The sequence below is a fragment of the Hyperoodon ampullatus genome (genome assembly GCF_949752795.1).
Source record: "Hyperoodon ampullatus genome assembly, chromosome: 3".
Lineage (NCBI taxonomy): Eukaryota > Metazoa > Chordata > Mammalia > Artiodactyla > Ziphiidae > Hyperoodon > Hyperoodon ampullatus.
The window spans coordinates 131,683,734-131,705,954 of NC_136916.1; the positions used below are offsets into that span (position 1 = coordinate 131,683,734).

At 44.4% G+C, this 22,221-nt stretch overlaps 1 protein-coding gene across 1 annotated transcript in view; it reads right to left on the reverse strand.

Moving 5' to 3' along the window:
- The window catches only part of NID2 (nidogen 2), a 79,184-nt gene extending 60,611 nt beyond the window's left edge, over positions 1 to 18,573 (reverse strand). Inside the window, exons 1-4 of the mRNA XM_079699501.1 lie at positions 18,328 to 18,573; positions 17,352 to 17,660; positions 7,859 to 8,091; positions 923 to 1,635 (exon numbers count right to left, since the gene is read on the reverse strand). Coding sequence (XP_079555627.1) covers positions 923 to 1,635; positions 7,859 to 8,091; positions 17,352 to 17,660; positions 18,328 to 18,558 — 1,486 coding nt within the window. The 5' untranslated portion in view covers positions 18,559 to 18,573. The remainder of the gene's footprint in view (positions 1 to 922; positions 1,636 to 7,858; positions 8,092 to 17,351; positions 17,661 to 18,327) is intronic.
- Positions 18,574 to 22,221: the final 3,648 nt, after the last annotated feature.

A 22,221-nucleotide genomic window follows, 5' to 3' on the forward strand; every position in this document is an offset into this window, starting at 1 on the left:
ATAAAAAGTAGGGGAAACAGAAAAGGTGAAGGAAAAAAACAAAGGTCCTAAAGAACGCTTTCACCTCTGACCTCTCTCCTCCTGTCAGAGGTCAGATGAGCAGTCCCTGGAACAAATGGGATGAATCCGTGGCCAGTTTCCCATTCAGGTGTTTACATCCCTGACTGGGAAGAAAGAGCTGAAATGACAAGTCTCGCCTTCAATAGAAGGTGACATGGGCTCCGTGTCTGTATTAATTAACCGTCACCTCCCCTGGGCATTTCTCTGCTGGCCCCTCGCTCTGGTCAGTGAGTCATGAAATGAGGGCAAGGCTCGGGGGAGCTGACTAGCACAGCTGCACAGCCGTGAACCAGAAATGACAAGACACAGGTGGTTTGCAGTTTTCTCTCCCCAGGGGTCCCCTCTCCCACAGCCCACCGCCGTGTCTCTAAGCGAGGGGAGCACCGGGGTCATCCCATCACAGAGGAAGAATCTGGAATGTTCATCCGAGCCAGCACAACTCGCTGCTTGAAACTAAAGCCTGAAGCCCTCCATTATCGTAATGTGTGCGAAGCCTCAAAACGCTTTACCTTTGCTGAACTTTCAAACTGAAATAACTTCATTCCACGTGAGAGCACAGCTGGCACGAGCAACCCCGGTTCTTCCCCACGGGATTCATGAGGCCCATTTTAAAAATAAATAAATAAATAAATAAATAAAACATTAGTAATGGTCAAGAGATTCCAAACAGAATTTGCCTGCCAAGATTTCTTTGGCAAAGGAAAGATACTCTATCTCCTGAAACAACGGGTTTTAGAAATCAGTCCCAAGCTTCTTTTTGCGAAACGCTTCCTCAACTCGCTTGAGAGAAAATTCACGACTCTCTGGAAGATCAGCATTTTTTTCAATGAATTCTTAGTACCCAGGGTTCAAACCCACTTACCCTCAGTGTTGGAACTGATGTCGTCCTCCACTCCGACCACTTGCCTCCTGCGACCCAGGGGTGGAGCGTGATCCGGCCCGGGGTAATTTGCAAGAACGGCCTCTCCTCCTGGATGGGCTGGAGGAACATCCCTGTCTGCAGGCTGTGCCCGTCCATCTGGGTAGGGAGGCGGGGCTTGCTGGGAAGGATCCAGTGAATCTCCAGTCTCTGGTGGGGCAGGGACTGTGGTCCCTGGCTGTTCAGAAGACTCAACACGGCCTTTTAAATCCGGGGCATCTATCTCCCCCTGAGGTCTCCCCTCTTTGGTTTGAGGGTTCAAGGTGGCAGAGTCTGCTTCAGGCCCGTCCCTAGATGTTGGACGTGGCAAAGGGGAAGCCAGGTCAGAATCTGGCGGAGAGATCGCACCTCCTAACGGCCTCGAATCAGCTTTCGAATGGAAGGAAACATCGACTGTGCTGTGGCCATTCGATGCTTCCTCTGGCTCAGCAGCGTGGGGGTATTCGACGTCCTCCTCGTTCTCATCATAATAATCCAAGTTGTCCTCAGTGTAGTCACCCTCCAGGGCCGCAGCACGGCTAAAGGAATGTTCCAGGGGAGCTGAAGGGTTGGCTTTGGAAAGGTCTCCTCCAACTGTCGCTGGCCTGACATTGTCCAATGGGGAGGTGCTGCCGATATGAAAAGCCCACACTCCAGGAATCCCCAGGTTGCTGTGTCTAAACAAAAAGGAAACAGGACTTTGTCACAGAAGTGTCCATCCACCACCTTCCCACAAAGGCGAGTGATTTATTTTAAAACTGAAAGACTATTAAGATCAGATTCAGAGTTTTCACTGGCAGGAAACCCAAATAAAACCAAACTTACACGGTAACTAAAGATTATACTGGAATTTTGATGTAAACTACCTCTTATTTAACAATGGGTTTCAAAGGCCATGTGTCTACCGAATGCCAGACCCTCAAATCAGAATTCTGCTCTACATGTTTTATGCCAGACCCTCAAATCAGAATTGCCAGACCCTCAAATCAGAATTCTGCTCTACATGTTTTATCTAAATGGCTATTTGAAAACAAATAGGGAATGTGGGAGTATTTTATCCTTCCTCTACTTTTTTTTTTTTTTTTGCGGTACACGGGCCTCTCACTGTTGTGGTCTCTCTCGTTGCGGAGCACAGGCTCCGGACGCGCAGGCTCAGCGGCCATGACTTATGGGCCCAGCCGCTCTGCGGCATGTAGGATCTTCCCAGACCGGGGCACGAACCCGTGTCCCCTGCATCAGCAGGTGGACTCTCAACCACTGCGCCACCAGGGAAGCCCCCTTCCTCTACTTTTAACAAACTCAAGAACACATATGCTTAAACATTTTTGCCAAACCCTTAAACAACATTTTTTATTTGAGAGTTAGTTACATGCCCAGTGTTTAACATTCTTCAACACAACTTGCAAGGTAGGGGCAGTGATCATGACCAATTTTTCAGAGGAGAAAACAGGTTTAGAGAGATTAATCGTCTTAAGGTTGCACAATTAATAACTGACAGAGCTTGGACTTGAACTTAGCACTACGTAGCACCAAAGCCCATGTTCTGAACATCCACAGTACGTCAGAAAACTAATACACTAGTCAGTCCACATCCTAATTATCTTACTCCACATTACAGAATGTTAGAGACAATTTGCGGTTTAGTCACATGGATTAATCAATCAACTAATTCACAGAGACTGGTGAACCCATGTCAAAAAATTCAAAGAAATAGAAATGCCTAAGTCTCAAAACTGTTGAGCAAATGTAGAACAAAGTTAAGGGGAAAATAAGAAAGCAAGTTAATCAAACTGCCAACAGGTCACAGGTGAGAGGTATCCAGAAATCTGGAGCCAGGGAGCTCACGCGTTTCCCCCACTAGAAAAGAACACGGGCTCCATTCAGCCTTCCAAATATCCCAGCGATCCATTATTTTAGTCAGTGATACATTCCAAAGAGGATAACCCCATACACAATTTCAAAAAAATAAGAAAACACCTGAAGGAACAAAGGGTCTGGCTGGCTTGAATACACCCATTTCTGTACTCTCTGGCATATGGCCCAAACACCAGGCTCTAAGTCTCTCATGCTGTGGGATTTCCCCAAAAGTCAGTCCATGAGAAGTCAGTTAATGACTAATAAAACAACAGGAAATTCATTGAGTCATATAAGGACAAGAGACTTTTGCTCATTTGGGTTGGTACTCATCATATTCATGTGGATTTCTACAGCAATAATATTTTTAACACAATTCCAAGAATCAATCAGTCAATCCCCACCCCCTTGCATATTGCTGTTGTTGCCACTGCTGCTGTTGTAATTAGTTCAGGGAAACAGGAGCATAGAAAGCAAAACTGTGATCCTTTGTGCAGTATGCTATGTAGACTTGGTAGGTTCTAAGAATTAATGCCGGTGCTTTTTGGCAAGCAAGCAAGGAGCGCTAAAAGAGGTAAGAGAGAACTCTGAACATCTGAGGATGTTGAGTTTATTATCACATCAGAGGTGTTGCAGCTGTGAAATTTCTTCTTGAAGTCAGGAACAGAAAACTATAAAAGCTTAAAAGAGTAGGAAAATACAAATTATGACAGATAAAAGCTAAATAAAATAATCTTCTAATTAAATATAAATCACTACCCTGCCTTTTGTCATTGTGCATGATGAGAAAGTAGCCAGTTTGAGTTTATCCTAAAATTCAAGGTCATTTGGAAAGCTTAGTGACAGAAAGAACTTTATTTCCTAGAAAGGAAAACAAGGCTACAAAATGAGATGACGGTGCCTTCCTCCCTGGGTTGTTAGGAGGATTAAGTTAGAAAATCACATAAAATGTTCAGCATGGGGCCCTGCATGTAATAAGTACTTAGTAACTACTGTCTTCCAGGAGATAGAAAAGTATAATCTCAAAAAATACAGATGTGTACATTCATGTTTAAATGTGCAGAAGAAGTTATGACAAACACACTATGAATTATATAATTTATGACCTCTGAGCTTATAATTATGAGACAAATTTGAGGAAGACAACAATTCCACTGACTAGGAGAATAACTTTATTTTTTAGAGATGCATACTGAAGCACTGAGGAGTGAATGGCATGCTGTGTGTCACTTACTTTAAATTACTTATGCAAAAAAGAAAAAAAATGATGAAGATGGCAAAATGTCAACAGCTTGTAAATCTAGATGATTCCCTCCACTTTTCTGCATATTTTTGAAATTTTAACTAATGAATGCTGGAGAGGGTGTGGAGAAAAAGGAACCCTCCTATACTGTTGGTGGGAATGTAAATTGATAACAGCCACTATGGAAAACAGCATGGAGGTTCCTTAAAAAACTAAAAATAGAGTTACCATATGATCCTGCAATCCCACTCACTCCTGGGCATATATTCGGAGAAAACTATAATTCAAAAAGATACATGCACCCCAATGTTCATTGCAGCACTGTTTACAATAGCCAAGACATTGAACCAACATAAATGTCCATTGACAGATGAATGGATAAAGAAGATGTGGTACATATATACAATGGAATACTACTCAACCATAAAAAAGAATGAAATAATGCCATTTGCAGCAACATGGATGGACCTAGAGATTATCATACTAAGTGAAGTAAGCCAGGCAGAGAAAGACAAATATCACATGGTATCGCTTATATATGGAATCTTTAAAAAAAAAAAGATACAACTAAACTTATTTACAAAACAGAAACAGACCCACAGACATAGAAAACAAACTTATGGTTACCAAAGGGGAAAGGCGGGGAGGGATAAATTAGGAGTTTGAGATTAACATATACACACTACTATATATAAAATAGATAACCAATAAGGACCTACGGAATGGCACAGGGAACTATATTCAGTATCTTGTAATACCCTATAATGGCAAAGAATTTGAAAAAAAAATATCTGAATCACTTTGCTGTACACCTGAAACTAATACAACACTGTAAATCAACTATACTTCAATAAAACACACACACACACACACACACACACACACACCAGATAAATAAATAAATAAATATATAAATAAATGTAAAATAGAAGATTAAATTGAGGAACATTTCTATAATTTGGAGGTAGAGAAGGCCTTTCTAAGAATAATACCAAGACCTGAAATCATAAAGGAAAAGGCCAATAACTTTGACAACCCTAAACTTATACCTTCTAGATCATAACTAACTTTAAAGATGAACAACTAGATAAAAATATTCACAGCATTTGAGAGGAAATATCTTTACTAGGTTTTTTCTTATTTGTTAAAGGTCTTTGTAAACACCTCAATAGAAAATAGCAAAGAAATGGCTATTAACCATATGAAAAGGTGTGCAGTTTTACTAGTAATCAAAGAAATTAGAGTGAAAATATGAACATTTTACACCTATCAGATTCACAAATACTAGAAAGACTAGAAGCTTGTAGGAAACAGACACTGTTGATCACAGCCCTCCTTACTGGTGAGAATGTAAGTTGGTGCAGGGTTTCTGAAAGGCAGTTGGTTAGCATACATTAAAATGTTACACTGCATATATCCCTTCTCAGCAATTCTACTTTCAAGAATTTATCTTTAAGACAAATGAGCATCTGAGCAATGTGTATTATTTTGTTTACTGAAACAATAATTATAAAAGGAAAAATGAGAAATAAGTTAAATGTTCATCAATAAGTTATTGTCTTAATAATACAGGCTATATATGATGCCACATTTGATAGCATTCAAATAATAATATAACAGATATCTTACTGAAAGACACCCATAGACAGTAAATGGGAAGATGCCAAATGTATAACAAAAGAACCATTTTGGTTTTGAAAAAGGTTTTGCATAAACCTAAAATTCTGGAATGACTGTTAATAATGGTTATCACTTGAAGTAGTGAGAATGGGTAAATTTTACTTTTATTTCACATTTCTCGGCATTGTTTGTACTTTATTTTAGTTTTTATACTAAGTACAGATTCTACTAAAGAAAAATTCCTCTGACGGTCATTTTGGCCCCATATCTTCCACTTTCAATCAAGCAACTCAGAGGTTTCTATGAAGCATGAAAGATAAAGATGAGGTAGGCATGGAGGGAGGTAAATGGAAGTGGTGTTTGTGTGTACGTGTGTACGTGTGTGTCTGTGTGTGCGTGCGTGTGTCTGTGTGAGTTCTTAGAGGCCGTTATGGCTATGGTGGGGGGAACACGTCTGCTTTTTCCCTCCGGCTTTTCGGCCCTCACTGCCTCCTGTACCCTGAGGAGGTGTTAGCACTTACTCCCATGCTCTGGAACTGTTGTTTGTCCATCTACTCTAGGAGAGTGCAGGTTGCTTGCATGCAGGGCCTGGGCCTCAGACATCTTTCTCTTTCCAGCTCTTGGCCCATGGTGAGCTCTCGATAATCTCTGAGAGGCAGAGAACCTGTGGGCTCCAGAGTAGAAGAGGAGGGTGGAACCAGGGGAGAGGGAACAAGGAGCTAAGTTTTCTCCAGAGTCAAGACTAAAAGGCAACCTTGCTGGAGCTCAAAAGATGTCCGACATGAGTCATGAGAAGGGGAAAGCAGGCCAGGATTCAGCATAAAATAAGTAGTTCAGAGCTCCAGACTTGTGGTTGAATTTTGGCTTTGCCACTTCATAACTTTGAGATTATAGGCAATTTAACTTCCCTAAGCTCATGTGTCACATTGAGAAAAGAGAAGAACTTACCCCCTGAGATTCTTGTTGAGTTTTAATTAAGAGAACTTCTGGAAAGTGTATAGCACAATGTTGGCATACAGTAAGCTCTCAATAAATGTCAGCTCTGAGTAACCCTATTTGGTTGTAGGGCCTGCTCTCTGGTCTCTGAGTAAAGCAGATGGCATGCAAAAGTGTAAGATGTTCCAGTACCCAGGACTCATGTAACGAAACTTAGAGGCGTCAAAGGAGGCCAGGTAACCAATGTATTCTGTCTGCCTTCTAGACCAGTATTCAGGGAAGGGATAAAAGCAGAGATTTTTTTTTAGAGCCTGGAAATTATTAAATATCAGCAGGTGCCAACCCAGCTACTGGGCACGATGTGGACGAGCAGAGTGAGATTATGTGATGGGACTAAGGAATGTGCTTGGTCCCAGGCATTGCATGGAAAACCCTCAGGACGATTTCAGATAATGAAGCTACTGAGAAATCCTGAGGCTTCCAAAAATCTACCAATCTGTTTGTTTGGTTTTCCTTTTTTTTTCCCAAATTACACTACTCTTAACTTTTTTTTTTTTTTTACATCTTTATTGGAGTATAATTGCTTTACAATGGTGTGTTAGTTTCTGCTTTATAACAAAGTGAATCAGTTATACATATACATATGTTCCCATATCTCTTCCCTCTGGCATCTCCCTCCCTCCCACCCTCCCTGTTCCACCCCTCTAGGTGGTCACAAAGCACCGAGCTGATCTCCCTGTGCCATGCGGCTGCTTCCCACTAGCTATCTATTTTACGTTTGGTACTGTATATATGTCCATGCCACTCTCTCGCTTTGTCACAGCTTACCCTTCCCCTTCCTATCTGTCCAAAAGACTAACTCACAATGTCTCCAGCTGTGAAAGGATTAACCTGGAAAAACCTCAACCTGGGCAGTTGTATTACTGGGTATTTTTATGCGGTTCCAAAGGCAATGTTTTCCATGGCAAGCCTCAGTGGCTGTGCTCACACACACACACACACACACACACACACACACACAGTTCTGTTTCTGGTATCTATAGCCAATAGGGCAGGAAAAATAAAGGACCGTTTATATTTTGGTCAATGTGCTCCTCCCAGGGTCTAGCCTAGTTCCTGGTTTTGATCTGATCCCTTGCTTAGAAACCATGGAGATGATATTTAATGGGTAGGGCCACTCAAGTTTAGGTAGCTCCTAAGGGTCTTTACATTCCAACAGGAAAGGGCATAAGCCCTATGTTACTTACTGGTAGAGATTTTTCACAGACTGTTCAGTGCTAGTCAAGCTGAAATATGGTCCCTCTCTCTTCAGGTCATCGATCTCCCCTCTGCAGAAGCCCACCCTGGCTGGAAGCTCGAGCTGGACATTGTAAGATTCTTTGGGGCGGGTTCCAAAGAACTGAAGGCCATTGGCAGGATAAAGAAAGAGGGCGTAGGTGTCAGACTTATCAGATGCCAAAACTGCTTGGAAAGTATTCAGCTGTGAAAAAAAAAAAAGAAAATATTCTTAATAAAACAAACAAAAAACAAAAAAAAACCCCCAAAGCATTATAAAATGCAAAGGGTTGTCCCCCTTCTCAGGATTTCTCTAAATTGTTTTTACACATAATATTCTTTTAAATTTCCTCTCCAAGTTATAAACATAATTACATCAGCTATATTATTGTTATAATCATCTTTTATCAATTTAGATTAATAGTTGAAATATGCATAGGTAAAAAAAACACTGGTTAAAAAAATCAAACTATTTTTTAAGGTTTCAAACTTCTTTCATCCAAACTTCTTTCAGAGCTGAGAGCAAGTAGCAAAATTAACTTGTACATTCCCACAGCCACTGCCCTAGTTTTCTGCCCTGGGCACTCATCTGGATCATTCATTCACTCATTCATTCAATCATTCACTTATTTACTGAATGCCCATTATGGGCAGGGGTGGTATGAGGCACTGGCTGATCAAAAGGTCTCCTTACTGTTCCCAAAGCCTTACTCTCTATTCTCTTCCATCCACCTTTTTTTTAATATATAAATTTATTTTATTTATTTATTTTTGGCTGTGTTGGGTCTTCGTTGCTGCACACAGGCTTTCTCTAGTTGCGGCGAGCGGGGGCTACTCTTTGTTGGAGTGTGCGGGCTTCTCATTGCAGTGGCTTCTCTTGTTGCATGCAGAGCATGGACTCTAGGCACATGGGCTTCAGTAGTTGTGGCACGCAGGCTCAGTAGTTGTGGTGCACGGGCTTAGTTGCTCCGTGGCATGTGGGATCTTCCTGGACCAGGGCTCGAACCCATGTCCCCTGCATTGGTAGGCAGATTCTTAACCACTGCACCACCAGGGAAGCCCCGATCTACCTTTTGACACCAGCACCAGAGTTACCCTACCCTTATTTCTCAGATGAGGAAACAAAGACATAGGGGCTAAGAGATCTGCCTAAGGTCAGGCTACTAGTATGCGGTGGCAGGCCGGCCAGGGTCCCTGCCCTGCACCACCAGGCTGCCCCAACCACTCCTTGGCTGGCCATCTCAGGTGATTTATAAGCTGCAAACTCTCTTCTCAGGCCCAGATCCCCTGCATCTCCACCAGATTATTTAATATTGCCCATTTGCCCCATGTACTTTGATGCTTCTGAACATTTGCTCACGTTTTCCCATGCATGGGAACACTCCTGACCTTCTAATGCTGCCCCTCTGAGGAGTTTGGCGATTCCCTGTAGATTTATTGCTGTTCTCTGACCCTCTGCAGTATCTTAGTGTTTCAAGTTAGCACTCACCTCATTTTGCCTGGTTAGCTGCTTACATGTTTGTAAACTCAGTTCGTTAATTCATTTGTACATTACTTCAAACAGCCAGGTGCCTATTAAGCACTCGACAGTATGCTTGGCGCAAAGAGGCCAAGGAACAAAGGACACAGCCGCTGCCCAGGACAGTCTCAGAGCTTAGGACAGAGAAGCAGCCATGGCTGGGATTCTAGGAGAATTGCTGGAGGAGGTAGTGGAGGCCAGAGAGGAGGGCGTGGGCCCAACACCTTAAGGGCTGGGGTGGGGAGGCGTTGCAGAGGCTGCCTGTGAACATTAATAAACACTGCAGAAGCCAAAGCAGACCAGAAAGAGAGGCCAGGAGCCTGAGTTAGCCACAGACTCAGCACCCAGGTCCTTATAGAATCACTCCTTAAGGTTTGACATACTCTCGTATTTTCAACAAGACACATTTTTGCCTTTACCTACATCCAGCTAACTCCCCCCACCCAAATGATCAGTTAATGGTGCTTGAGTATCTTAAAAAAGATGTTGTATTAAGGTCTCTGAGAACACCTCTCACTAAATCCCACTCCTTTTACAATTTAGCAGGCAGCAGGGGAGGTATTTATAAATACCATCACTTCCTAAATAATGGGGCTCCTAGAAACGTTATTTACTGATAAGTAGCACGGTTCCCCCATTTTGCTAGACAGACAAAATTAGGCAGAGAGAAGCACATCACATTTTACTAAATGAAATAGCAAACAAGAGGCATGGGTCTGCATTTTGTCCTGTCCTGGGTCCTTCCCCATACGGTGGTCAAGCTCTTTCCTAGTGTTGATTCTTCTTTCCTATGTTTAATTTCAAAGTACAGTTTTGAGGGTTTGCTTACAAGACAAAGAAATTCAGGTGTTAAAATGCTTTTCCAGAAAAAAACCAAAATACTATCCAAACTTTCTTTTAGATCTCCAACACAGAAAAGGTCACCTTGCTTGGCTTGGGTTTTTGCTTTTCTTTCTTTCTTTCTTTCTTTCTTTAAGTTCAGAAACTTAATGATGGGGGGCAGGGGCAGTGTTCATATATTTGTTACTGTTGTCGTTGTTGATCGCTTCATCCGAAAAGCCTGACTTTTCCAAAAACAAAAGGCAAGGGATGTTTTCTAGAATTTCCCAAAGCTCGGAAGCCATAACTTCTGCCAAATGTAAACAAAGGCTGTCCTGTATCATGTCTATACAGAGTATATGCTATTCACTACATCATCGATGAATGGAGATTCAATAACTTCAATTTTACTTTAGTCCAAATAAAGTTCAACTAGAGAAAGAAAGGTACTTAAGGAAGAAGGCAGATTCTGTTTTAAAAAGCAAAGCTTTCAAAGTTCCTGGCATTGATTGCCCACAATAAACGTCAGATAGGAGGAATCCTGGGTCTAAGTCTAGAGAAATTCTATAAGATAAGGAGGTCCCATAGATTGTGAAGGAATTGAAGGGGATGGGAGGGGAGGGAAAAAGTAAACAGAGCTGTGCAGGGGAGAGTCTGGCTTTTTACTGTGGGGTCTGGGTATATAGCACTTGATTTTATTCATTCTTTCAGCCAGTCAACAAGTTCATTTCAATGAAAATTTATTCAATGTCTTTTATATGCCATCCTGAGACAAGCACTTATTACAGGTGGCAAGCATTTATTTAATCTACTTGTCTCCACCGAAATAGGCAAATACAAGCATTTTAAATAGAATATAGGATCCCAGAGACCGGCCAAAAAAGTTTGGCTGTTTAAAAACCACCCGCATACCAAATGATCACTTTTAAAGTTCTCTCCGTTCCACAAAATTCTACATCTAATCGCTAAAGTGCCCTCTTCGTGATGTCCTGCAGGGCTCCTCCCCCAGGAGCATGCCTTGACAGGCTTCCAGACCGGAAAGGTCTTCACATTCCTGGAGAAAAGTCTTCGCAAGAACCCCACACGCTCTGTCCCTGAAGGGAAAGCCTCAGATGGGCTGCCAAACCCCACAAAAGGGTCACCAGTTCCCAACTCCCTCAGTATCCCAGGGAGGAGAGGGGGAGCGCCATGGGAAGGGGAACAGGGCCAGTGCTGCAGAGCTTCAAGATCTGCCATCCTGTTATCAGAGAGAAAAGCCAGAGCCCTCGGCAGAAATCAGGCAGCGCTGGGCTCTCCCTCCCAGGTGTGGGACATTGCTAATCAGTGTTGACGTGATGCTTGGCAGAGCCAGGCTGATAAATAGGAAACATGCCCCTCAAGGAGCTCCTGATTTTTTGCAACTGATTTAATTAATTTCAGCCATCTGGCCAAAAAATCACAACAGTGCCATCCATGTCCCAAAGGGGCTTGCCTAGGGTGGTTTACAAAAACTACAATGAAAATTAAGAAGTAGGGTGTCTCCTACACATGTCACAAAGTTCTCTTCCCTGTCTTCTCTAGGGTCACATGCTGTCTACAGTCATAGCATCGTTGACTTCTGGCCTCCAGTGTTTGGTGTGAACAGTAATCTCCATTCCTTAGTATATTTCTCCATCTCCCGTTACCTATAGGTCACTGTCATATGCAAGATTTTCCCGCGTTCATTTTTTTCTTCCCTAAATCCTACAGATCCTGCCAAAAATTCAAAAATAAATGCTCAGTACTATCACATCACTAATATTATAACCTTCCTGACACTTAGTCTTTAGCAAAACTTCAGCATTTCTTTAACCAATTTCCATATATGTCTCTGTTCTCTATGTCTGCATAGCTATATCTCAGACAGAGGCTAGACTCTTTCAGGTAGACTGTAGACCTCCCCTCTTCTGGACCTCAGCTTCAGAGCTCAAAGAGCTACAACAATGTCCTGCTTTTACCTCTCATTTTCTCCCTGGATCCACCCCTCTCTGTCAATGACTATCATTCCTTGAAACAAGTCAGCATGCCTCACTCCCCATGGTGAAGCCTCCATTGGGAAGTCTTCTGCTCAGCTTATGTTACTGCTCCACACCTGCCTTCACCCATTTCTCCAGCCTCAGCTGTCTTGGCCTTCTCCCAGGACACACCCTAGGCCAGAACAATCTGTCCTGCTGCCCCATTCTCAATATCCATTCTTTCAGCCCAACTTAATACAGGTCAACAATGCATTCCCTGTACCACACAGATCTATGTAGCCCAGTTCCCTATCCCCCTTCATCCTTCAAACAACAACAAAACAACAGTCTCACCTACCCCGCCCCCGAAAAAAAAAAAACACAGCTAAAGGAAACATATGGGCAGTATGTCTCCTGCCCATAAGTTCTTTGAAGGTCAATACTGTGACTTTGCTCTGTGAAGTACCTATGACAGTTCAAGGAGTCTCAGATTGAGTGAGTTGATAAACACCATTTGGTGATATGTTTTTAGATGCAGTAACACCTTGACATTCCTGCAATATCAGGTACCACATCCTGTCACACCCACCACAAACATCCATGGCGAGAAAGGGCAACATCTGAAATAGTTTTAAATGGTAAAGATGCCATTCCTCTGATATCTTCAAGTTTCCAGTAACTCTGCAACATGAAGTTAGTATGCCAAGGTTTAAGAAGGCCATGTAGAATTCACACAGTCCTTCAAGCAAAGTAGATTATTGCTTGCCAAAATCTATCTCCAAAGAACTATTAAAACGAGAACTCATGTCACAGAGCTCTTCAAAGTATTCAGAAGAAACTTCAATGTGGGTAATTAAAGAAACATCCTCTCTCCAAACAGAATATCTCCTTTCTAAATGAAACAAATTCTGAAGCCAACTCAGCATATGGCAATGTCTGAAGATTGATTTTAATTAGAAAAGTAAGAGATGATGGATTCTACAAATCTTCCCCCACTCTGCCCCCACCGTAAAAAGGCCTAGACAGAAGTTGCAATTTAGAAAAGCTTGTATTTAAAGAGTCCTTAAGTAGAGGACTTACATCACAGCATCCTTACAAGACAGAGAAATAGAGAAATAAAAGAACCAGAATCTGGTCCCATCAACCCAATGTACAGGAACACAGATTGGCTGAGCATATGCACTTGCTAAGTCTAAGGGACCATAATGGCTACTTTAAAATGTCACCTTAGTGAATTCTCACAACAGTCCTGTAAGGTAGGAATTGCTACTTTAAAATGTCACCTTAGTGAATTCTCACAACAGTCCTGTAAGGTAGGCATTGCTACTTCATTTTACAGATTAGGAAACTAAGACTGAGGCTGGATCATTGCTTCCAAAGTCACTGGATAACCTTTCATAAACCACTTCTTTCAAAATGTTTTTTATTGTCATTATCTTCACATCAGAAGCATTATTCCCATGCTGCAGATGAAACTGAGAAAAGTAATTAAAGTCACCTTGTCTGTATTATAATTTTCAGTTTCAAATAAGCCCTGATAAAATTGGAATCCTAAAGCTCTAGTGTGACCTCATCACCCCAGAGATTCTGTGCAACTGCTCATCTCTCCGATTCCTCTCACTCAGCTCAACATTGTCTTTCTCTGTTGAAAAAATAAGATAGATGCAGCTGAATTCACTTAAGAGCACTGGAATAGTAATTTGGAAGTAATAAGGAGTCGGTAGTGTCCTTGGAAAATTTCATTCCAAATTCATTCTTCCTTTGAATGAAATATGGTTCCAAGGACTCTTCTGGTACAAAGATCACATCGAGACAATAAAAAAAAACCTCATTTATTGGAAGTCTTTGGAAAAGGTACAACTATTGTTGTGTCTACCTACATCATTTGTGCCAAGGAAATGGGTCCTGCATGAAAAGTCTGGGTAAAAGCAACAATAACAAAAACCTAAGAACCAAGAAATCTGTATTCAAAAAAAAAAAAAAGAAATCTGTATTCTAAACCTCCCTTTGCCTCACTACGTACAGAATTCTAGACAATTGCCTTAACTTACTAGGTAATGGCAAACAATAAGTCTTGCTGTACTTATCTTAAACATGCAGCATTGTTGTGGGAAGACAGCATGATAAAATGTTGTTATAAGAATTAACAAGATATCCTGAATAAACAACATATATAATAATTGTCTAAGTAGTCAGTCTTTCCATTGAACCTTTACCTTCTCAATACAGTCAAAAAGAGCTCTCTTTAAAAAATAAAATAACAGGGCTTCCCTGGTGGCGCAGTGGTTGAGAGTCTGCCTGCCGATGCAGGGAACATGGGTTCGTGCCCCAGTCCAGGAAGATCCCACATGCCACGGAGCAGCTGGGCCCGTGAGCCATGGCCGCTGAACCTGCGCGTCCGGAGCCTGTGCTCCGCAACGGGAGAGGCCACAACAGTGAGAGGCCCGCGTACCGCAAAAATAAATAAATAAATAAATAAATAAAATAAAATAACAACAAAAAACTTCTGCTTAAAATCCTTCAAAAGCTGCCCAATGCCAAAGAACCAAGTCCAAACTCCTAGCATAGCATGATCTGCCCCTGCTCCATGGCCTTCCCAGCCCCATGTCCCACCACCCTTCCTCTTCAGTACTAAGATACCACATGGAATGCCCCAAACACATTATACAATATAGTCTATGGGTGATATGTCATATGCTACCTCTTCTATTGGGAATGTTCTACTCTACTCAACTCAGATGCAAAGATAATTGCTCACCGAAACTTTCCCAGATCAGGTCCCCTAACAAGGGAGGGATAGAGTTAGTCTCCTTAAGTCAAGATGCTATTTCACTTATCATACTGAATAATAATCAATATCCCTATTAAACTATGACATCCTTAGGAGTAAAGAATGTGTCCTTTCACAGTCTCTACATGTCCTGACATACAGTAAGTGCAAAAAAGTTTGCTGGATGAATAAATCTCAACTATGTTTAAATATAAATTACTTACATACATATACATATATGAATATGTCACATATAAGATATATGTTTAGAAAAGAAGACTGGAAGAAAACAATAAAATACTAGCAGTGGTGACCTCTGGTTAGTATAATTATAAACATTATTTTCTAAACTTTGTATTATAAGTATGTTAAACTTTAAATGCTTTTTAAACTTATGGACAAAAGTGAATTAATGAATGCAACATACCTTATTCATTTCTCCAACCCTCCACCTAGACCAATGCCCTGAACAAAGAAGGTGCTCAAAGTCTGTGAGTCTGTTCCTGTTTTGTAAATAAGTTCATTTGTATCTCTTTTTTTTAGATTCCACATATAAGCGATAGCATACGATATTTCTCTTTCTCCTTCTGACTTACTTCACTCAGTATGACAATCTCTAGGTCCATCCATGTTGCCGCAAATGGCATTATTTCATTCTTTTTAATGGCTGAGTAATACTCCATTGTATAAATGACTTAGAGAACAAGCTTATGGTTACCAGGGGGGAAGGGATAGTTAGGGAGTTTGAGTCTGACATGTACACACTGCTATATTTAAAATGGATAACCAACTAGGACAGCACAGGGAACTCTGCTCAATGTTATGTGGCAGCCTGGATGGGAGGAGAGTTTGGGGGAGAATGGACACATCTATATGTATGGCTGAGTTGCTTTGCTGTGCACCTGAAACTATCACAACATCGTTAATTGGCTATACTCCAACATAAAATTAAAAATTTTTTAAAAAGGTGCTCAGTGTATTTGTTTGAATTGAATGTACTCTGTTGAATTGAATAACTGAAATGTCAAACCTATGCATTAAAAAACTATGCAATAAACAAAACTAGATGTTGCCTGACCCAAAATTAAATGAATGGCAAAAATCAATTCAAATGATTTTTATTTCTAGATCTTCTTTGCTTAGTAAAGCCTGTAGGAAATATTCCTCTTACTCAGGGAGCACAGAATAAGAATGGCCACCATCTTGAATCACTCATTGAGAGTGGGCAAGCTAGTTAAACTCTCTGAACCTACGGAGGATATGTGTCATCTTTCTATAGCTAAGAATCACTTTGATGAGTTAAAATAGAGATAAACTCAAAGAGTTTCAGCCTTTAGAGCTGACATTTTAGATTCAGGTCTAATTTCATAAGAGGAAGCCCTTACCTACCCCAGGAGTGAGGCAGCTCACCTTTTGCCAAGCCACCCTGGCGCCACCTGATGTCCATTTGGAGTACCTTAAATGTTGCTGCCAAGCCTAATGACTGGGCGCTTACGCTGTTTCACTTTCTCAGGTAGGGACTATACAAGGAATCAAGGGCAGTCTCCTGTAAAGTACGGAGCATGTGAACTGGTACCTGGAGGGCAATATGGCAAAGGCTGTTAAAACCTTATAAAAAATGCATCACTCTGGCCCACCAATTCCGCTTCCTGGAATGTCAACTAGTGACATGGTACAAAGATTTAGCTTAAGAAAGAAAAAGTGCTTCACAAATTTATAATGATGAAAAATTGGAAATAACCTTGCTGACCACTGGGCACAATGAGAAATCCACTGGATGGAATATATGCAAACATTAACAGTGATGTTGTAGAAGTATATTTACTGACAGCTAAACATATTCACAATTTACTAATTAGTGAAAAAAAATTACAAAACCGTATGTGCAATGTGAACTCATCATTAATAGACAGTGATAGATACAGATATGGATAGGAAAAAGCTCTGGCAGATGCACACGAAACTGTTTAACAGTGGTTATCTTTGAGTGGCAGGAAAATGAGTGGTTGTTCTTTTTAAAATTGCCAGCATTTTCTGATGTTTTTCCTTCAATGAACATATAATTAGAAATAATTCTTGTATATATGAGGTGATTCTAAAAACAATCAAACCATAAACCCCTTCTGCATGTGCACTGGGGCACTCACATCCCTTAAGCAGTTCTCCTTGCAAGAGTGACCTCTCAGACCCTCAGAGAAAGCTTGGAGAAAACAGCCTTCTTCACTTCCGAGCCACTTCAGCCCTGGTGCCGCCAAACTATACATCAGAGTTAGCGGGAGAGCAGACTCCGGAAAAATTTCAAGCCAGTCCCTGGGTTCCAGCCCAGAATCCAAGCCCATCCCTCGGTTGGCACAGAGGCCAAGCAAGCATCCCTGGTCGCTTACCTCTCCCGAGGGCGGGGCCCAGCGCGTGGCCTCCTCGTAGGCGCCCACCTGCTCCCAGGTAGCCAGGAAGGCGTGGGTGGGGGTGAAGTGCGCGCCGGAGCGCGGGAAGCCTGCGCGCACGTAGCGGGCGGCCAGGCCAAGCACCGCCGGGGAGGTGTCCTCGCGGTAAAGGACCCGGCCCCTGCCGTGACTCGTGTCGATGTCGGCCAGGAAAGGGGCGATGGCCGGGAAGTCTGTGGGGAAATCATCGTCCACATACTGGGTTTCCCTGGGGAAGTCCTGGGTGGAGATGATGCCGTTGGTGACCACCTGGGGGAAGAGGGGGACAAAAGTGTGACGGTCGCGTATGTTGCAGGAAGCCCAAGGAGGGCCACCACAGGTCCGGACGCGAGCGCCCACCCTGGCTCCGTGAAGAGGGAAGGGAACCGCCCCGGGCATGAAGCTCTCCCTTCCCCATCGGCTGGGAGCCCGATTCCTGGTTCAGGGCGACCAGCGCAACTTCAGCCGGCGTCCCACCCGTCACCCCTACCCCACAAGCGCGGTGCAATAGGTCCAGGAGCCCTAAAACTCGTTCACGTTATCTTCTCACTTCTCGCACAACCCTGGAAAAAGCTACGGGTCGGAGGAGGGAACACCCAGCTTTGCAGACGTGCACAGCCTCCTCGCTGTCCTAACTGGAAACCCCACTGGCCGGCTTAGCAATCCCACCTTCTTTTCTGCCTGGGACTCTTATGCGGCTGCGAACAATTCTTACCCCCTCCCCCCGCCCCCCTGAAGCAGGGAAAAGCAGCGGGTCCCGCAACAGCATCGCTGCAAAGCCAGGTCCCACCCCGAGGGCGCTCGGGGACAGCCGACTGTGCAGACTATTTCCTCCCTTCGGAAGGCAGGGGTTCGCTGAGAGCCGCACTACACTGACGCCTGTTCAGAAGCTGCAAGAAACCTGCAGAATCCCGCACCAGGAAGAAGCTAAACTTACGTAGAGTTCGCTGAATTGGGCTTCATAGAAGCGCAGGGGAAGCGCCAGCTTCACGGCAGCCGAGCTTTCGTCGTCGCCTTCCTGCAGGAGCTGGTCCCCTAGCGACTGCCCGTAGGGGAAGAGCTCGCCCGGGTGCAGCGCCGTGGCCCGGGACAGCAGCAGCAGCAGCAGCAGCAGCAGCGGCGGCGGCGGCGGCAGCGCGGGCCGCCCGTCCGCCCGGTCCCCCCGCATGCTCTCTCGGCCCTGGACTGCCCCGCGGCAGAGCGCGTCGCGGCCCCGCCAGCCAGCCCACTAGCCCAGCCGCGCTGGCCTCCAACCTGGATCCCGGCGGGGTCCCGGGCGGGGCGGGACTCCGGGCCCTCCCAGAGCGCTGATTGGCTGCGACCCTGGTCCCGGGACCAATCGCCGGTTCTGAGAAAGTTCGACAGCGGCCACCACATCTGGTTCTCGTTTAAGTTTTCTAAGGCAGTGGTCACCGGACCGGCGGGGCTGGCGGGGTGAAACATCCCGGCCAGGGGTGGTCTGAACCACTTCTCCTCCGCCTCCGCCTCCGCTCCCCGAGAGCTCGCGGGGTCACCCTCACCCTCCTCTCGGGGTCACCCTCACCCTCCTCTCGGGGCTGCCCAGGGGTGCCGGCAACTCCCGCCTCCGGGACCAAATGGCCCGCACGGTCCGAAGGAGCAGCGTTGCAGGAGATGACCTCAGCGCCAAGGGGGACCTCGCGGCAGCTTTGTGCAGCTGCTGGCTAGCGCGAAGTGCCCCGCCAGGCTGGCAAGGCGAGGATGGTGCCCTGCCCTGGGGTGCCGGGCGCCCCTCGCCCTCGAGGTCAGGCTCTCGGGACGAGAAGCAAAAGGCACTGTCGCAGCCACAGCTTCCTCGGCCTCATCGCTCCACCCAGAGACGCTGCGGAGAAGCGCGCCTTTGTATGAAGCCGGGGGACTGACTCCTAAATTCCGTCCCCCTCCCGAAGGCCGCCTCCCGGGAGAGCTGGACCGCCCGGGGAGGACTGGGCCACCGGGCCGAAATGCCTGCCAGTTCGGGTCAAGAGCGTTGTTTACCTTCCCCGGGGAAAACCGCACCCGGGAAGGCCATGAAACGCGACAGTGTGTGATCGGCTCTGTTTGGGGCATGGAATGAGGCATTCGGTTTGGACACCAAGCAGAAATGGGTCAGGGGCCACGGTGGAGGGACCCCGGGTCTCTCGCCCGCTCCCCGCGGGCATGGAAGCTGCCCTTGACAGCGTCCACGGAGGTGGTAACCCGAGCTCTCCGCGGGACTGGAAATCGCACAACCTCCAAACCAGCTGCGAGGGTGTTCAGGAACCCCATCTACCATAAACATCCCTGCTGCGAAGCTCCAGGAGCCGGACGAGATTTTATTACCAATTTTATTATCAAGAGCTTGATATTTCCCAGATACACTGTTTTCTCTCTCGGGACCTCCATGGGGTCCTTGGAAGCAAAGGTATTTAAAAAGAAGGGAAAAGCAAGCCTTTGGAAATGCCTTAAGGGATGCTCAAAAAACAGATTTCTTTTTGTGGGTGTTTATTCCAGTTATACAAATCCTTACTGGCCCACAGGGACAAGCCCTGAAAACTTTGAAAAGATCAGACTGTGAGACTCACAGAATCAACACAAAATGGAAAATTGCCCCAAAGCAGTTTGCTTCCTCAGACTGTGGAGATTTTGTATATTTGGTGTTACAAAAATGTATTTGTGTTTGCATACATGTTCTTTCTTTTGGAGACAGATACTTTCATTGTACTGAGGAGGAATTAGAAGCTCAAAGGCATGAGGTGACTTGACTTGCCCAAGGTCACCTAAAGTTACTCTTTGATATGAAATCCTTCACTGGCTTTCTGTAGCTTTTGCAAATCTCTCAAGTGAGAATAATAATAGTTAACATTTATTTAGTGGTGATAAGCCATAAGTTAGTGGGTCAGGCAGACCCTAAGATGGCCCCCAATGATCCCCAGTTCCTGATGTTCACTCCCTTGCATAATCTCTTCCCCTGGAGTAGTAGGCTGGCCTAGTAACTTCTAAACCAAAGAATGTGGCAATAGGGATAAGAAATCATTTCAATGATTAGGCTAAATCTGTCTTGCTAGCAGACTCTCTCTCCCTGGCTTTGATGAAGCAAGCCATTATGCTGGGAAGGCCCACATAGCAAGGAACTGAGGGCAGGCTCTGGCCAACATCCACAAGGCACTGCCAACAATCATGTAAGTGAGCTTGGAAGTGGATCCTTCCCCAGTCATGTCTTGAGATGGCACATTAGCTCTGGCTGACACTCTGACTGCAGCCTTGTGAGAGACCCTGAAGCAGAGGACCCTCACTAAGCAGGGCTCAGATTCCGGACCCACAGATACTTGAGAATTTAATAAAGCCATTTTGTTTTAAGCTGTTATGGTTTGGAATAATTTGTTATGCAGCAACAGATAAGTGATAGAGCTAGACAGACACTATGCTAAAGAAATCAAGACTTGGGCTTCCCTGGTGGCGCAGTGGTTGAGAGTCTGCCTGCCGATTCAGGGAACACGGGTTCGTGCCCCGGTCCGGGAGGATCCCATGTGCCGCGGAGCGGCTGGGCCCGTGAGCCATGGCCACTGAGCCTGCGCATCCGGAGCCTGTGCTCCGCAGCGGGAGAGGCCACAGCAGTGAGAGGCCAGCGTACCGCAAAAAAAAAAAAAAGAAATCAAGACGATTTCTGGGTAAAAAAAAAAGAACAGTTACTGCTACATGGCTAGTAAGTACAAGAGCTGTGACTTGAACTCAGATCTGTCTGATTTCTAAACCTCTGCTCTTTAGTTCTAAACCACACTGCCACAAGGCCCTCTGCAAGGCACCTCAAGACTACCTCTCTAACTTCAGCTCTGGCCACCACTGGCCTTTCAGCTGAGACTTTAGTTCTCAAATGCAACCTCCTATTATATGGTTTGGAACATCCCCACATGCTAGTCCCTCTACCTATAATGTTTTTTCCAATCAATCTCATCTAGCCAAAAACTTATTCAAGATTTGAATCAAAACCCTTCTCTTCAGGAAGCTTTCCTGGAAACCAGTCTAACATAGAAGCCCCTTCTCTGTTCCATGTGCCCAGCGCTTGTCATTATCATATCTCCTGCCATCCCTGGTCTCCTCATAGCCCCCTCCCTACCACTACAACACTTGGAGGAAGGGGACTTGATCTCATTCAGGGCCTGCTACAACTCCAGCCTGGCTTGTTGGAAGACCCTTAAAGAAATATTTGTTGAATGAGTGAAGCCAAGCAAGGCAACCTAGGCCTAGGATCCATGTCTACAGCTCACATGAAACATTCTTGTCCCTACACCACCTTTCCTGCTAATCTGACCTGAGTTTTGTAATCCTCTTTACCAGGCTGCCTAGCGACTCACCTACCACTGCTCTCCAGTTTTTGTCATTCTTTCATTCATTCGTCCATTCAGCAACTATTTCCTGGGAGTTTACCACGACAAACACAACTCTGCAAGAAATAACAGAGCGCAAGATGTGACCCTTGACCTTATGGATCTCATAAGCAGTTGCAAAAACAAAGCATAAATATGGGGAAAAAAGGAGCAATGCTGCAATTTAGCATGCATTTAACAGGAAAACGGGCAAAAAATGCCCTTGAACTGAGAGGCTGTCACTAGGTTTGGATCTGATGTTATCTGAATAGGAAAAAGTAGATCCAACAGGGAAGAGGCTGAAATGAGCAGTCCTGCCTCCTGTCTGCATTAAAGAGGCCGAATTCTTTTTGAAATATGAAGCTTTGGACAGCTGTGCTTGAGCAGACACTCCTTTGAACTCTTATTCTAATATTGTTTTTAAAAGACTCTATGGTACCCAAAGAGTGGTTTCTCCTTTAAAATGTCACTTTGGGTCTTGGTGAAAA